The following is an 18042-nucleotide window of genomic DNA, read 5'->3' on the forward strand; positions in this document are numbered from 1 at the left end:
AACAGAGACAGACACACACATCAACATCTTCTAGTAGATGAACAGAGACAGACACACACATCAACATCTAGTAGATGAACAGAGACAGACACACACATCAACATCTAGTAGATGAACAGAGACAGACACACACATCAACATCTAGTAGATGAAGAGACAGACACACACATCAACATCTTCTAGTAGATGAACAGAGACAGACACACACATCAACATCTAGTAGATGAACAGAGACAGACACACACATCAACATCTTCTAGAAGATGAACAGAGACAGACACACACATCAACATCTAGTAGATGAACAGAGACAGACACACACATCAACATCTTCTAGAAGATGAACAGAGACAGACACACACATCAACATCTAGTAGATGAACAGAGACAGACACACACATCAACATCTTCTAGTAGATGAACAGAGACAGACACACACATCAACATCTAGTAGATGAACAGAGACAGACACACACATCAACATCTAGTAGATGAACAGAGACAGACACACACATCAACATCTAGTAGATGAAGAGACAGACACACACATCAACATCTTCTAGTAGATGAACAGAGACAGACACACACATCAACATCTAGTAGATGAACAGAGACAGACACACACATCAACATCTTCTAGAAGATGAACAGAGACAGACACACACATCAACATCTAGTAGATGAACAGAGACAGACACACACATCAACATCTAGTAGATGAACAGAGACAGACACACACATCAACATCTAGTAGATGAACAGACAGACACACACATCAACATCTAGTAGATGAACAGACAGACACACACATCAACATCTAGTAGAGATGAACAGAGACAGACAGACAGACAGACAGACAGACAGACACTCACGTCCACGAACTCGGCGGTGAGTTTGAAGGCAGACGTCTCGAAGCCAAGATTCCGAGGAGAGCTGGACAGAATGAAGCCAAAGTCGATGTGGATGATGTGACCTTCGGAATCCAATAAGATGTTCCCGTTGTGTCTGCAGAGGGAGAGAGAGACAGAAAGAGAGACAGATAGTCAGTGAAAGAGACAGAGAGAGAGATAGAGAACGAGAGAGAGAGCCACCATGTTACTAGCCTGGGGTCCACCTATGCTTTCTATGGCATAGGCAGCTCCCGGCAGGATCCGCCGGGAGAATCTAGACGCAGCTGCGCGACATGAGACTAATCAATTAGAGCGACAGAGAGAGAGAGGAGTGTGTGTGTGTGTGTGTGTGTGTGTGTGTGTGTGTGTGTGTGTGTGTGTGTGTGTGTGTGTGTGTGTGTGTGTGTGTGTGTGTGTGTGTGTGTGTGTGTGTGTGTGTGTGTACGTGTGTGCGTCAATTTAACAAAGGTGCAGACGATCAGAAATCAGCAGAGAGTGATCGACGTTTGCACTACTCTATGCCGAATTGAAGTGGACTCGGTCCCAGACTTTTTTTTCTTCTCCCTGGAAATAAAAAACGTCTGGGTTTCCGAGGCTACCATGTCACTGACCAGGGCTGTAAATTAAAAATGTTTTACCAAATATCTCAGTACTAATATTTTATTTATAGAACTGCAATTTGCCAAAGCTTGTATTGACAGACAGACAGACAGACAGACAGACAGACAGACAGACAGACAGACAGACAGACAGACAGACAGACAGACAGGTACCTGTCTTTGACCTGCAGCAGGTAGCAGATCAGGCTGTAACCCGCACAGCTCTGGACGAAGTTCCTCTGAGCAGAGAGGAAGTTCTCTGTGGTGAAACTGCCGTGTTCCTGCAGGAAGTAGTCCAGCATGGACAGCTGACTCTGCTTACGAACCTGACAACACAAACAGACAGACAGACAGACAGACGCACGCACAGTATTTTTAACCACAAATAGCAGTTTCAGGGTTTCTAGACTCTCTACCTCTGGTATCTCAGATCTCGGGGATCAGAGTCGGTTTCCAGTGTCTGAGTACTACCGACCGACACTGTAGTGTGTGCTTGCCAAAATGAAACAATTCTTCATAGCAATTATGTTATGGGAAACCGGTAACCTGACTCCGCCAGATTGCGGCAGTATTGAGTTCACCAGTTCCCTCCTCCTGCCTGCATCTGGGCTCTCTCAAGCAGAAACGATGAACCCGGAAGCAGCGGGACAAACATTTGATATCTCCATAATAATTTCGAGTTGTAGTCTTGTTAGGTTGTGTTTACATTTGCGCTGTGGCAGCGCTTCAATGTGTCATAAGTCTCGCGTTGATCCGGCCTCATACAGCCGCATATCGCTCCGGCCAGAATTGGACCGGAGTACATCATCTCTGCCTGAGAGTTCCAGACTCTCCCTGCTGGCAGAATGCAAATGTTGTCCAGCAGGGGGAGTGGTTTCACCAGGCTAGGAAACCGGTGCCACCCTCACACACCCTCCACATACGGTCAAAAACATCTTAGTGGTTCAATCTACACAGACTATTTAACCACATAAACCATGTATACAAATGTCTTTGCTGGATCCATGTGGTTACGGAGAAAGACAGATGTCATAAAGATCTCAGATCCACCGTCAGATCTGACAGGGTTCCAGGCAGGTGTGATGGAAGTGGTTTGCAGTACTTTTTATTTTTTAATATATAGCACCTTTATCCAAGGCGCTTTACATAGATGTGCATTACATTCACCCATTCACACACACATTTATACACCGATTGCGGCGGAAGCCATGCAAGGTACCAACCAGCACATCGGGAGCAATTTGGGGTTCAGTGTCTTGCCCAAGGACACTTCGACATGTAGCCAGGAGGAGCCGGGATTCGAACCGCCGACCCATGGATCATTGGACGACCTGCTCTACCTCTTGAGCCACAGTCGCCCCTACTGCACTGTTTACAACAGAAGTCGATGGCAGAATGAACTAACACGGCAATAACCAAAACATGGGTTCAGCAGCAGCAATGTTGCAAAGGAAAAAACCTATTTGCAGGTTCCTGCATGCATATGTTTAACTGCACAGTTGGCAGTGTTAACCCATTTTAATCCATTGAGACCTGGAACGCATCCATGTCACGTTAGCGTTTAACCACATTAACCATTAACCCATTTTGGGGCGGGAACCCCTTTTGGTGTTTTAAACATTGTTATAATTTAGCTATTGAAAAATAGCAGATCTACAAGCTCATAGCGCGCCACCGAGTGGCGGGCTATGAACTTGTAGGTCTGCTATTTTTGAAAAATCGTTAAAATGTGCCTCAAATCTTTCCGAAAATTGTCATGATTTAGAAAACTTTTTTTTTTTAAATTTCGACGTCAGGCCTGAATGGGTTAACACTGCCAACTGAGGCGGGGGGGGGGGCTGCAGCCCCGCTGGCGCCAAACAACCACATAGTTGACGTGGAGTGGTTTCCAGTGTGTGACTGACCTGGTGTAAAGACACAGCATTCAGAACGGGTTCGATCATGCCACTGTCTGATGACATCACCAGGATCTTGTATGGTTTTATCCACAGAGGAACACGCTCCTGTTGCCAAATAGACTGGAGAGAGAGAGAGAGAGAGAGAGAGAGAGAGAGAGAGAGAGAGAAACAGTTTTTAGTATGAGACTATGCAGTGTTGTTTTTGGCAGCAAATTTCTATTTTAGTTCATTTCATTTAGTTTTAGTCATATTTTAGTCACCCGGAATGTTTTAGTGTTAGTCTAGTTTTAGTCGACTATATCATAAGATTTTAGTCGACTAAATCTACAGGTGATTTAGTCACCATAGACAGTTATTTTCACACCAAGTGTAAAATGACTTATACTGGATCTCTTGTCCACTAGTCTACTTCCTAGCATTCTAGTCTAGTCTAGTTTTTAGCTGTTGACGAAATTGTCAATATATTTAGTCTTAGCGTCATCATAGCTTAGTTTTCATTTAGTTTCCATTTCGTTTTCGTCAGTGGAAAAAGGTGGTCGACGAACATTTTTCGTCTTAGTTTTAGTCGACAAAACAACACTGGTAGTACCTGTCGGCTCCGTATACGGTACTTGGTAAGGCAGTAGTAAGAACAGTAGTAATAGTAGTTAGTACCTGTAGTTGGCTCAGTACTTGGTAAGCCAGTAGTAAGAACAGTAGTAATAGTAGTTAGTACCTGTAGTTGGCTCAGTACTTGGTAAGGCAGTAGTAAGAACAGTAGTAATAGTAGTTAGTACCTGTAGTTGGCTCAGTACTTGGTAAGCCAGTAGTAAGAACAGTAGTAATGGTAGTTAGTACCTGTAGTTGGCTCAGTACTTGGTAAGCCAGTAGTAAGAACAGTAGTAATGGTAGTTAGTACCTGTAGTTGGCTCAGTACTTGGTAAGGCAGTAGTAAGAACAGTAGTAATGGTAGTTAGTACCTGTAGTTGGCTCAGTACTTGGTAAGCCAGTAGTAAGAACAGTAGTAATGGTAGTTTAGTACCTGTAGTTGGCTCAGTACTTGGTAAGGCAGTAGTAAGAACAGTAGTAATGGTAGTTAGTACCTGTAGTTGGCTCAGTACTTGGTAAGCCAGTAGTAAGAACAGTAGTAATGGTAGTTTAGTACCTGTAGTTGGCTCAGTACTTGGTAAGCCAGTAGTAAGAACAGTAGTAATGGTAGTTTAGTACCTGTAGTTGGCTCAGTACTTGGTAAGCCAGTAGTAAGAACAGTAGTAATGGTAGTTTAGTACCTGTAGTTGGCTCAGTACTTGGTAAGCCAGTAGTAAGAACAGTAGTAATAGTAGTTAGTACCTGTAGTTGGCTCAGTACTTGGTAAGCCAGTAGTAAGAACAGTAGTAATGGTAGTTTAGTACCTGTAGTTGGCTCAGTACTTGGTAAGCCAGTAGTAAGAACAGTAGTAATGGTAGTTTAGTACCTGTAGTTGGCTCAGTACTTGGTAAGCCAGTAGTAAGAACAGTATTAATGGTAGTTTAGTACCTGTAGTTGGCTCAGTACTTGGTAAGCCAGTAGTAAGAACAGTATTAATGGTAGTTTAGTACCTGTAGTTGGCTCAGTACTTGGTAAGCCAGTAGTAAGAACAGTATTAATGGTAGTTTAGTACCTGTAGTTGGCTCAGTACTTGGTAAGCCAGTAGTTCTTGTCTCAGGTCGTCTCCACATTTCACAATAACAGAGAGAAGCCTCCAGTTTGGCAAGGCTCCGTACGGGGACGTTTCTTTAATCCTCCTGATCACGATCACACACACACACACACACACACACACACACACACACACACACACACACACACACACACACACACACACACACACACACACACACACACACACACACACACACACACACACACACACACACACACACACACACACACACACACACACACACACACACACACACACACACACACACGTTGAAAATCAACATTGTTCGCGTCCCTACAATGCAATTCAACAGATCTGGATTATATGAAGCCATCCAGCATTCTTTGTTTTAATCATTAGACATTATAATATATACGTTTATTATAAATGATGTAATCCTTACGTGACTTTCTCCTCCCAGGGTTCTTTGAGGGCGACGGCCGATGGATCCTCCGGGTCTCGTCTGAACGATGTCGGGGGATGGGCCAGATTCTCAGACAGCCGACGCCTTCAACAACATGACACATAAAACACAACAGACCATCAGAAGACAACAACGTAACATGATCACAGTCAATGTGTGTGTGTGTGTGTGTGTGTGTGTGTGTGTGAGAGAGTGTGTGCGCGCGCGTGCGTGCGTGCGTGCGTGCGTGCGTGTGTGCGTGTGTGTGTACCTGATATCTCCAGCTGCTATGAAAATAGGTTCTTTACTCTCCAGACTGGTGATGCTGTCGACTGAAAACTGACTGATGTTGTCACTGCTGCTGGCCTGGCCCTCTGCCAACTACACGCACACGCACACGCACACACACACACACACACACACACACACACACACACAGCTCACAAACAGTTTCCCCAATATGCATGTTCCATGAATAAAGATTGTAGCAGACACGTCGGTTCCCACGGTAAATGAACGTGGTATTTTCTTTGACATGTAAATGGATGTTGAACGTTGTTGGTAGAACCTTGGGTTCCTCAAGGTATATACTGGTATACTGAGGGTTGTACCTTAACCCATTCTGACCTGAGATCAGATTCTAAAAATGTCTTCTACATCCTGACAGTTTTCTGAAAAAGCTATGTTTCTATGTCAGTGGTTCTTCGATTGTTCAAAAATAGCAGACCTACAAGCTCGTAGCGCGCCACTCGGTGGCGCGCTATGAGCTTGTAGATCTGCTATTTTTCAATAGCTAAAGCATAACATAATGCTAACACCAAAAGGGGTTCCCGCCCCAAAATGGGTTAAAGGGATAGTTCAGAATTTTTTAACTTAACCCATTCTGGACACGGAACCCCCTTTGGTGTTTTAACCAATTTAGACCTACGTTCGATTCGACAAAATGTCTTCTATATCACGACGGTTTTCAGAAAAACCTATGTTTCTATTTCAGTGGTGCTCAAGCTATTTCATGTCAAGGACCGCCAGAAATTAAATGGTAATTGGCTGCCGACCCCCATTTGAAAATATGTTGTTCCAGGGACCCTGGAACAACAGGGTTCCAGGGACCCTGTTGTTCCAGGGACCATTATGTTATGCTTTAGCTATTGAAAAATAGCAGGTCTTGTAGGTCTGCTATTTTTGAAAAATCGAAGAACGACTGACATAGAAACACAGCGTCAGAAAACTGTCAGGATGTAGAAGACATTTTTAGAATCTGATCTCCGGTCAAAATGAGTTAATCAAATGCTGCAGTCAGTCGTGCTAGTTCCAGACTCCGGAGAGGAAGGAACTCACCTCCACGTGTAGTTGTCCGATGTCGTCGGTGGCCCAGGCGTCGTCGTCGTTGTCGTAGTTCGGCACGGTGGAGAAACTCACGGCTCTCTGCTCCGCCGTGATGCCGCCGGCGCCACCGGCGGCGCCGCCGTTGCAGTCCAGGCTCTCTGCGGAGCGGGCCGTCCGGATCAGCCTGGTCTCTGGGATGCGGGTCGGAACCGGAGAGGTCTCGAAGCTCTCGCACTCCAGGACCTCCACGTAGATGATGTAAGGAGCCTGGGAGGGAAAAACGTTACGGTTACATTACGATTAAGAACGTGCCGTTATACATCACGTTAGAATAACGTTAAATCAGAGTTAGAACAGGGGTGGGCAATTATTTTTTTCTTTTGCTATTTCTGAATTTGAAATCCTATATTCTGGTGCTATAATCTCACTGTTCGATTATGCCTGACGAAGGTCAATAGACCAAAAAGTAATCTGTAATCTTTTTTTTTTTTAAGATATTTTTTTGCGGCTTACGCCTTTTATTGGTTTTTTTGAAGGGACAGACAGTAGGCTGACAGGAAACGGGAGAGAGATGGGGGAAGACATGCAGTAAAGGCCGTGTCGGGCTCGGGAGTCGAACCCGCGGCACACTGCGACTGGATTACCAGTCGGGTGCCCAGGCGGTTACGCCACCGCCTGGGCCAGTAATCTGTAATCTAACATAGCAAAATCATCTTTACATTATTATACAGTTACCTTGTCTTTAGAGTCGAGTACCATGTGTACACACATTAACCCATTTTGGGCGGGAACCCCTTTTGGTGTTAGCATTATGTTATGCTTTAGCTATTGAAAAATAGCAGACCTACAAGCTCGGTGGCGCGCTACTCGGTGGCGCGCTACGAGAGACTCTCTCTAGGTCTGCTATTTTTGAAAAATCGAACGACTGACATAGAAACATAGCTTTTTCAGAAAACTGTCAGGATGTAGAAGACATTTCTAGAATCTGATCTCAGGTCAAAATGGGTTAACACACAGTATGTATTGTATAAGTGTATACTACATGTGCTTACCTTGTCTTTAGAGTTGAGTACCACGGCCTGTGTGTGTGGAACTCGGACCACGTGGTGGTGGAAGGCGGCGGTGGGCAGCCAGACTCGACCAGGGAGTTTATGGTTCAGTAAGGACAGCTCCGAGATCAGTCTCGAGGTCTTCTGCTCCTTGGTGGGCAGGACGGCCAAGCGCTTCCCGATCCCCATCAACGACTTAATGAACTCTCTCTGAGGACGCAGACGCTCCGGCTGGAAGAGAGAGAGAGGAAAAAAAAACAGAGAGTGATTATGTTTATTTATGATTAGCATTTTAGCAGTATTTCACAGCATATTGAAAGTGAGTTGCTATTAACTGAAAACGGTCTGGCTAAACTGCAGTACTCAAGTTATGGCACCGGATGGCAGCATTGCAGTATCTGAGAGTTCTACTCTGGAAAACATCTAGTAAGTAGGCAGTCAGCCAGGACAGCCCACGCACCGTGACGCACGCATGCACGCACGCACGCACGCACGCACGCACGCGCACACCATGTGTATTAACACATGTAGTTCTATTAGCGAGTAGCGACTGTCCGAGTGCATTTCATGCTCTCTCACTCAACTATAGAATAGAAGAGTAAAGCAGCTTTGGGCAGTGTCCATTCATTCACTGAACGTTTTCATGGGTTCAGCTACAGTATTTCTGTGTGCAAACCTGATGATAGTCTACTCGTTTGATGCCACTAGATTTGGGTTTGGGCAACAACGGTGTATTTACTTGATTTGATATGCGAGCTGCTGTGACAACACAGCCTTGGGCTGCATCAGCTGTGTGAGAGGCTGGATGTACAATAATGCATTAGTCCATTTTGGGCGGGAACCCCTTTTGGTGTTTTAAGCATTATGTTATACTTAAGCTATTGAAAAATAGCAGATCTACAAGTTGTAGGTTTGCTATTTTTGAAAAATCGTGAAAATGTGGCGCAATTCAGAGCGAACATTTTTAACTCAAATATATGCTTCATGGGGGGGGGGGGGGGTTCCCTGGAACAACGCATTTTCAGATGGGGGTCGGCGGCCAATTACATATATTTTTGGGGGTCCTTGACATGAAAATGTTTGAGAACCACTAATGAAAACTGTCAGGATTTAGAAGACATTTTGTAGAATCGACCTCGGGTCTAAATGGGTTAACCCAGTTAATGAATTAATTGGCCTATTGTGACCAAAGCCTATTTATTTCAGAAAACTGGAGGATTTCGAAGATTTTTTTTTAATTTTGAGGTCAGGCCTAAATGGGTTAAATGATGGCCCCGGGTAAGGTTGTTGTCCCAGTCCAGCCCTGACCTAACATGCACTCTAGCGTCATGTGACTACCCCACTCTACCACAGATGTTTTGAGGTAACAGACAAAAAAAAACAAAAACTTTCAGGCCAAGAAATGCAGTTTGTTGTAGTTGAACCAAACTCTTGGGTTTTAGATGTTTTTGAGTGGTGCAACCACTCCAAGGAACAGCAAAGTGTTAACCTATGTGACTATGTATGTGTGTGACTAGGAGTACCAGTAGGGGCAAAAGTGGCGCAGAAACAGAGAGAGAGATAGTGCTGCACTGTTGCCTGCTAGTGCTAATGAGAGAGGGGGGGGGGGTTATTATTTTTTATTTTTTTAGACCTGAGGACGATTCTTAAAGAATGTCTTCTAAATCCTAACAGTTTTCTGAGAAACCTATGTTTCTATGTCAGTGGTGCTCAACCTTTGTCACGTCAAGGACACCCAGAATTATCTGTTATTTGGCCGTCGACCCCCATCTGTAAATATGTTGTTACAGGGACCCCACCCCAGAAGCAAAGATTTGAGTTAAAAACATTCGCTCTGAAAGAATATATTCAAAGACTTGCGCCACATTTTCACGATTTATCAAAAATAGCAGACCTACAAGCTCGTAGCGCGGCACTCGGTGCCGCGCTACGAGCTTGTAGATCTGCTATTTTTCAATAGCTAAAGTGTAACATAATGCTTAAAACACCAAAGGGGGTTCCCGCCCAAAATGGGTTAAGTAGCCAATTTTCTTTGTTGTTGTTGTTGTTGTTGCCAATTAATCCTCCCCATATATTTCTCTGTGTGGGGACAGCTGTTATGTATCCTATTTAATCATTGCTGTCGGGCAGAAACCTCTAAGCTTCACAGTTTCTTTTTTAAATATATGTTTTCTTAAATGAATGCCCTACTTCATGCCGAGTGTCACACAAAAGTATCAAACATAGCAGATCTACGAGCTCAAAAAGTGTCGCATCATGGCATATTCTGAGCATATTCTGAGCTTGAAACAATAAGCTCCATGCCAATAGAGAACTGTTTACAGAATAACCAGTTTACTAGTTTGTAAATGAAGACTCCAGGCCCGTAGGGAAATGTTTACATAACAGAATTATACAGTTCAAACTCTCAGCTCAACTCAAAAGAGTTATTTTCCATGATACAGTTTTGTAACGGCTTATGTGTAATTTTTGGTTTCCATCCTCATTTCCTCATATCCTCATATCCTCATATCTGAGCACTCTGCGCCGTCACGTTGTCTGAAACCAGCTGTCATCCCTCGAGTCCACGTGAAACCCGAGTCAGATGGTTTACCGGAGGGGATTAACCCATTCTGGGCGGGAACCCCTTTGGGTGTTTTAAGCATTACCGGCATGTTATACTTTAGCTATGGAAAAATCATGAAAATGTGGCACAAATCTTTGAATATATATATTCTTTCAGAGCGAACATTTTTAACTCAAATCTTTGCTTCTGGGGCGGTCCCTGGAACAACATATTACAATTACAGATAATTCTGGGGCTCCTTCACATGGAATCTTTTGAGCACCACTGACACAGAAACATACGTTTTTTTGAAAAATGTCAGGATTTAGAAGACATTTGTAGAATCGTTCTCAGGTCTAAATGGATTAAAAGGCAGAAAACCCGCTTAAATACATGTTTACCTAGTTACATTAAATACATGTTTACCTAGTTACATTAAATACATGTTTACCTAGTTACATTAAATACATGTTTACCTAGTTACATTAAATACATGTTTACCTAGTTACATTAAATACATGTTTACCTAGTTACATTAAATACATGTTTACCTAGTTACATTAAATACATGTTTACCTAGTTACATTCTAACACACATACCATGTGCATATATTGTTGCCATCGGGTGTGTGTCCAAAATTGTTACTTTCCAGGAAATGGAGAAAAAAAATACCTGCGTTCCATTGTTACCTCCACGAATGCCTACATAGATACGTTCCTAACCGCCCCCCCCTCAGGTCCTCCACTGCTGGCCTGCTTGAAGTGCCGGAAAAAATGTCTACAAAAAAAATATGGTGAGGCAGCCTTCTGCTTCTATGGGCCTACAGCCTGGAATAGACTTCCATTTCAACTCAGACACGCACCCTCTGTAGACACTTTTAAAGCTCAACTCAAGACTCACCTCTTTACTCTTGCTTTTAGTTGAGTTTTTAACATCTTTTACCATTGTTTTATCTTTTTCTAACTGCTTGCCTGTGTTTTATTGCTATTTTTATGTCCTGCCCTGTGAAGCACTTTGAGTTGCATTCATGTATGAAAGGTGCTATACAAATAAAGTGTATTATAGTTTATTAATGTAGTAGTTATTATTTTGTCACAAACTCTTGCCAACACCTTTCATTGGTTCAATATTCATAACATATTTTTGCTACTTTTGTGTGACACTGTACTGTAGTATGACAAAGTAGGGAATTATTTAAGTTGAAATATGGAGATACAAGGTTTCTTTACTGACGGCAACAATGTCACATATTGTTTCTATTGTATTGTATTGTGACTCAGACAATCAGACCTCATGTTTAGGCCTCAAACCCTCGGCTCTTTCTGGGTCATCCAGTCTAATGTTTCATATTCCACTCAGAGAACAGTTAACCAGTCAACCTCCCAGTGAGATGCATCCCACCAAAAAACCTCATTGTTTATCAAGTGTGGATCCCTGGAGAAAACGCACACATTTTAATCATTTATTTATGTCCACATAAGAGATACAATACAAGGACACAAATATTTACAAGGTGCTGTACAGAGTGCAATCAGCAAATCCCGGACAAATACCCACACACCCTTCAGGGGTACAAGTAACAGCGTCTTCGCCATATTTGGCGGCTACCGATAGTGGAAGAGATTGCACGCGCACGCGCACGCACGCACGCACGCACGCACGCACGCACGCACGCACGCACGCACGCACGCACGCACACACACACACACAGACACACACACTTGATGTAGATCTGGGAGTGTAGTGTACAAATGTATTGAATGTAACGAAATGGACCTGTAAGGGTCCAGAGTTACACATATGTGTAAGTGTGTAAGTGGGTAAGTGATATTTGTTGTTTAACCCATTCTAGACGCCCTTTTTTGGTGTTTATAGCATTATGTTTTACTTTAGCTATTGAAAAATAGCAGATCTACAACCTCGTAGCGCTACGAGCTTGTAGATCTGCTATTTTTGAAAAAATCATTAAAATGTGGTGCAAATCTTTGAATATATATTCTTTCAGAGTGAACGTTTTTAACTCAAATCTTTGCTTCTGGGGGGGGGGGGGGGGGGGGTCCCTGGAACAACGTATTTTCACATGGGGGTCGGCGGCCAATTACATATCATTTTTGGGGCTCCTTGACATGAAAATGTTTGAGAACGACTGACATAGAAACATGGGTATTTCAAGAAAACTGTCAGGATTTAGAAGACATTTGTAGAATCGTCCTCAGGTCTAAATGGGTTAAGTGTTTTATGAAAAGGTTAAATTGTGATAGTAATCTAATCATTGCCATTTGCCCAGTAACTCCAGCTCTTTAACCCATTGATGCCTGAGGCCGAATCTGGGAACGCTTTCTAGGGCCTGACCTAAGGTTTCTAAAAACCTTCAAATTCTGATGTTTTTTTTTTAAATAGTTATGTTGCTACATGTATAGCAATAGCTGATGAGACGCAGAGAGCGCGCCGGCATCAAGGGTAGAACAACGTATACGTTGCATCAGGCATCAATGGGTTAATAAACACAACATACATGTTCAGGTGGATTGCCAATTTCAGCCAATCAGGAAGATGACCCATTTATCAGCTTCATTTTTACAGCGTTCCTATTCCAATTTTCTCTGCTCGTTTGTTTGCGTCATCGCTTCAAATGTCAGTTCTCTTTCCCGATTGGAGAACATTGGTGTCCCGACTAGAAAATGCATTTTCTGCCGTTTCTGTTTTGAGAGTACAGGATTTGATGAGGTCAGATCAACATATGGAATGTCAGAACAGGTCAGCTCCATATAATTCTAAGGGTGGCAGCGGGGGCAGTGTCTTGAGTGTACAGGGTTTGATGTCGAGGGCCCAGGTAGGGGCCGGGCCTTAATTTTCGGGCCTGTTGAGAACTCTAGTTTTCGCCGGCTGCCTGGCGTGGCTGCACTAATAACTTTGGGGCAGGCCCACCGTCTAGAGTTTAAATGGACTATCAGGTAAGGTATCAGTCAAAAGGGAGACATCGAAGAGGAAGGACAGATGGGGAAGCGTCAACATATGGAATGTCAGAACACGTCAGCTATAGATATAGAGATAGATATAGAGATCTAAGGGTTTGAGGTCAGATGTAGAGTTGCTGGCCAATATTGATGACATCAGGGATCTCCATGTATGGGCATTCCCAAATATGGGCTTAATATTGATCTCCATCCCTGATGATGTGACGTGATGTCACAAGGCATGACCATATATGGAGGTGTGGGGTGACGGACGGACTGACGGGAAATGCACGTTTTCATAGTAAATGCGGTTTCAACTGGGTTCCATGTTTAGACATTGGTCACTGGTACATGATCTGCTTCCTGTTCTGTGTTCTGTTCTCAACAACCAACATCGTAACTTCCTGGTAACCATAACTTCCTGAAAGAACACATTTAGTTCCTGTTCATAACACTAAATGCACAAACACATGCACGCGCAGTCGCGCACACAGAGGCACGCACACACACACTACACAGAGAGGCACGCACACACACACACTACACACAGAGGCACGCACACACACTACACACAGAGGCACGCACAGTCGCACATACACACACTACACACAGAGGCACGCACGCACACACACTACACACAGAGGCACACACACACACACACACACACACACACACACACACACACACACACACACACACACACACACACACACACACACACACACACACACACACACACACACACACACACACACACACACACACACACACACACACACACACACACACACACAGGCACTCATGCAAATAAAAACATATCTCTGGATTGTCTACTGATAAGTTTCCATATTGTTCACATTCACATTGTCACATATTGGAGACTTTGACCTATGACCCAGATCCTGTTGCACACTGTGCCCTATATCTTTCGCCACCCCTTAGCCCTTATCAATAAACTTAATTGCCATTTTTTACTATTTAAAAACATTTTAAAATAGTACAAATAGCCGATCTACAAGCTAACAACGTGTTCGATGTACATTGGTGGCGCAAGATGGAGCCCTGTATCTGTGAACAGATAATGCACCGTTTGACTCAGCAAAGTACTAAATAACCAACTAACACACACTTTCTGGGTGTAATAAATTCAATATTTTAAGTATATTCATACCTCCTCGTGACCGTGGTTCTCCACCATGGGGTGACTCCCCGACCTCAGCAGTCCGCCGCCCAGACCGGAGCCGCCGCCTCCTCCTGCGGCCGCCGCGTCCGACTTGGACCTCTGGTGGGTTCTCCTCCTGGTGGGAGAGGAAAACCCCTCCTCGTCCTGCTGCGGCAGCGAGGCGGAGGAGGAGGCGGAGGGAGGTGCCGCCGACGCCTCCACTTGGCTGCTGTTGTGTCTCCTGTGTCGGTGATGGTGGTGATGGGAGCGGGGCGGAGTCATGGACGAAGGCGAACGGGCCGCGGCGGGACCTTCGGATCCGTTTCTGGAGTCTGTAGGAGCAGCGGCGGCGGCGGCGGCCGCCTTGGGCTTGAACTCGTTCGACAGGATGAGTTTGCGGAGTTTGGTTCCTCTGGAGTGTCTCTGCGTGGAGATGTGCATGTCTGAGGAGTACGCTCCGAGCAGCCAGGCGGTCTGCAGGGAGAACGCGATGCTCCCTCTGCAACGATGGATCTGAGGAGGAGGAGGAGGCGGGAAAAGCAATAGATAATTAACACATTTAGGCCTGAACTCAAAATTTAAAAAGATTCTTCTAAATCCTCCAGTTTTCTGAAATAAATATTTTCACGATTTTTCAAAAATAGCAGACCTACAAGGTACGAGCTTGTAGATCTGCTATTTTACAATTGCTAAATTATAACATAATGTTTAAAACACCAAAGGGGGTTCCCGCCCAAAATTGGTTAAATAATGTTTACTATCACATGATGGCTTCCATTTGTAGATAGTATGGTATAGCATAGCATAGAGCGGGATTAAAGCAAAAACAAATCTTATAACTGAAAATCTTTGTTAAGCTAAGTCCCAATTTGCGTTTAGTGAAACGGCATGAAAGGAGACTCCCACACACTAGCAAGTAATGATGTTATTGTTCTTCTAAGCACAAAACAGAACCAATGATTTCGCCATGCAACTCCTTGCAACATGCAACTTCTTGCAACTACTTGCAACCAGTATCCCCAATGGCTGTTGCAAGGAGTTGCAATTGATCTTAAAACTGTAATTGCTGCAAGGAGTTGCATCTACTCTAGTTGCATTGGTGCGGTTTGGGCTTAAACCTATGTTCTTGCTGTTTTACATAGAGCCAAACAGTTGAGGAAATCACAGAGAGGCTTTAGGGTTGTATGGAACATGTATTGTGTTGCAAATGTTCGAATATTATTATAAATGTAGGGCTTGACTTTACTAGCCACACACGCGGAGCAGCAGTGTTAAGCGTTGCAAGGAATTTGGCATCGACCGAGTTAACTGTGCCAGAGATTAGCTGTTCACAGACGGACACACGGGCGGACGGACGGACGGATGGACGGAGTGCAAAACATACTCTCTCCCCATGCCTTCGGCCTGGTGGAGACAATGACCGAAATCGTCGCAGTGCCGTCCCCTCGAGAGACCCGGAAAATAATTCCCCGTTCATTTTCCTCATAGACTTTTCAAAAAGTATTTATTTAAAGACGTTTACGCCGCCGACAAAGCCAACTCTTGTCATGACAAATCATGACAATAAACACAATGTTTTGGGCCGAACAAATAATAAGAAAGAAGAAAAAAAACGGCAGACTTTTTTTTTTTTTGTCCAAAATATTGTGTTTGTCGTCATGATTTGTCACGACTCGAGTTGGCTTCGTACGACGCTTAAAAAAGGTCTATAAATAAATACTTTTTGAAATGTCTATGGGGAAAATGCATTGGGAATTATTTCCTGGGCCTGGCGTCGTCATGAAAGGTATTGAGTAGAGTCTCACCAGGTAAGGTCTAATGGCGTCTCCGACCTCACCGTCCATGTGAACGTACATGCTGAGCAGCTGAGGCAGGTGAAAGTCCACCTGCTCGTCCGTGAAGCTGAAGAGCCGGTTGCCGATGTAGGCCTGCACGCCCGGTTCCTTGGACTTGTACAGGTAGGAGATGGCCATGGAGACATCGAACAGCTTGGACTCAAACAGCCGGAGGAGCCACGACTGCTTGGCCGAGGACGAGGAGTCCGACGACGAAGGCGTGGGGCTGGGGTTGGCCGGAGGTTTTACCTCTCCTTCTCGGTCCTCCTCTCCGTCCTCTTGCTCCTCTTCCTCTTTGATGGAGCCGGTGTCCGACATCTCTGGGAACGCGGAAACGTTGCGTTGCTGCTGCGGACTGGAACTCTCTGTGAAACCAACGCTCTGAGGCTGCTGCCGTTCTTCTTGTTGTTCTTCTTCCTCTTCTTGTTGTTGTTGTTCTTCTTGTTGTTCTTCTTCCTCTTCTTGTTGTTGTTGTTTTTCTTCCTCTTGTTGCTGTTCTTCCTCCTCTTCTTGTTGTTGTTCTTCCTCTTGTTGTTGTTCTTCCTCCTCTTGTTGTTGTTGTTCTTCCTCTTCTTCTTGCTGTTCTTCCTCTTCTTGTTGTGGTTCTTGTTGTGCTTCTACTGCCTCTCCGTTCTGCAGTTTGACCTTGAGAAGTACTTCCTGACAGGCCTGCAGCGCCACTTCCGGGTCAATCACAGCTAGAAGCAGAATAACGCTGTGTTTAGTATAACATAGATTTTTCATAAACAACTAAATTGATTTGCGTGATTAACCTAATTAATCCGATAATGTTATTTAGGTTATTTAACAATTAATGAATTAAGCGATAATTGACATCCCTAAATCCCTATCAATCATTCTTTTCATTACGTGCCCATGCCCTTGCATCCCCAACCGACCAATCACGTCGTCTCACCTTGGTCAAACACCAAGTCCGTCTCCGTGGCGACCTCCTGGGAGGAGAACGCTTCCTCCTCCGCTCCTCCTCCTCCTGCTGCTCCTCCAACTCCTCCTCCTCCTCCCAGAGCGGTGGAGGAGGTCTCGCTGCTGCTGCTGCTCCCCACGCTGCCACTGCTCCCGATGCTCCCCGTGGGGCTGGAGCTGCGCGGGCTGGCGGAGGGAGAGGAGGCGCAGGCCGAGCCCCGCCGCCGCACCACCTCCTCCCCGTCCTCCCCCTCGGAGGACTGAGGGAGCGGCAGGGGGAGAGGGAGGGGCGGGCGGTGGTGGTGGTTGTGATGGTGGTGGTTGTGATGGTGGTGGTTGTGATGGTGGTGGCTGTGGTGGCGGTACGAGGAGGAAGAGGAGGAGGAAGAGGAGGCGCTGGAAGGCGAGGACGGACAGGAGAAGGTGGATGGGGGGGAGGAGGAGACGGGAGGAAGAGGAGGGGGCGGGGGAGGAGGAGGAGGCACAGAGGGGAGGTGGAGGGAGAGAGACACCTCCGCCATGATGGACCTGGAGTGAGAGAGAGAGAGAGAGAGAGAGACAGAGATAGAATCTGTTATCATCGTGTTTGCTCTCAGGCAGAAACCTGTATACGTCGTCATACTGACAGTATCACACAAATATAGCAAAGATAAATCCACGAGCTCACGACACGTTGCGACGCGACATGCGGTGAGCTTGTAGATCTGCTATTTCTTTTTTAAAGGTTTCGCGACAGTAACTACGTGTAAAGGACACAATATATTTTTTGTGT

General features: G+C 44.9%; 1 protein-coding gene across 1 annotated transcript in view; it reads right to left on the reverse strand.

Moving 5' to 3' along the window:
* LOC306937846 (phosphatidylinositol 4-kinase beta-like) overlaps positions 1–18042 on the reverse strand; it is a 39232-nt gene that overhangs the window by 6995 nt on the left and 14195 nt on the right. Inside the window, exons 2-12 of the mRNA XM_079521838.1 lie at positions 17263–17798; positions 16317–17044; positions 14521–15024; positions 7850–8077; positions 6810–7064; positions 5743–5852; positions 5472–5576; positions 5027–5150; positions 3394–3507; positions 1664–1815; positions 873–1005 (exon numbers count right to left, since the gene is read on the reverse strand). Coding sequence (XP_079377964.1) covers positions 873–1005; positions 1664–1815; positions 3394–3507; positions 5027–5150; positions 5472–5576; positions 5743–5852; positions 6810–7064; positions 7850–8077; positions 14521–15024; positions 16317–17044; positions 17263–17791 — 2982 coding nt within the window. The 5' untranslated portion in view covers positions 17792–17798. The remainder of the gene's footprint in view (positions 1–872; positions 1006–1663; positions 1816–3393; positions 3508–5026; positions 5151–5471; positions 5577–5742; positions 5853–6809; positions 7065–7849; positions 8078–14520; positions 15025–16316; positions 17045–17262; positions 17799–18042) is intronic.

This window comes from Electrona antarctica, assembly GCF_951216825.1.
Source record: "Electrona antarctica genome assembly, chromosome: 15".
Lineage (NCBI taxonomy): Eukaryota > Metazoa > Chordata > Actinopteri > Myctophiformes > Myctophidae > Electrona > Electrona antarctica.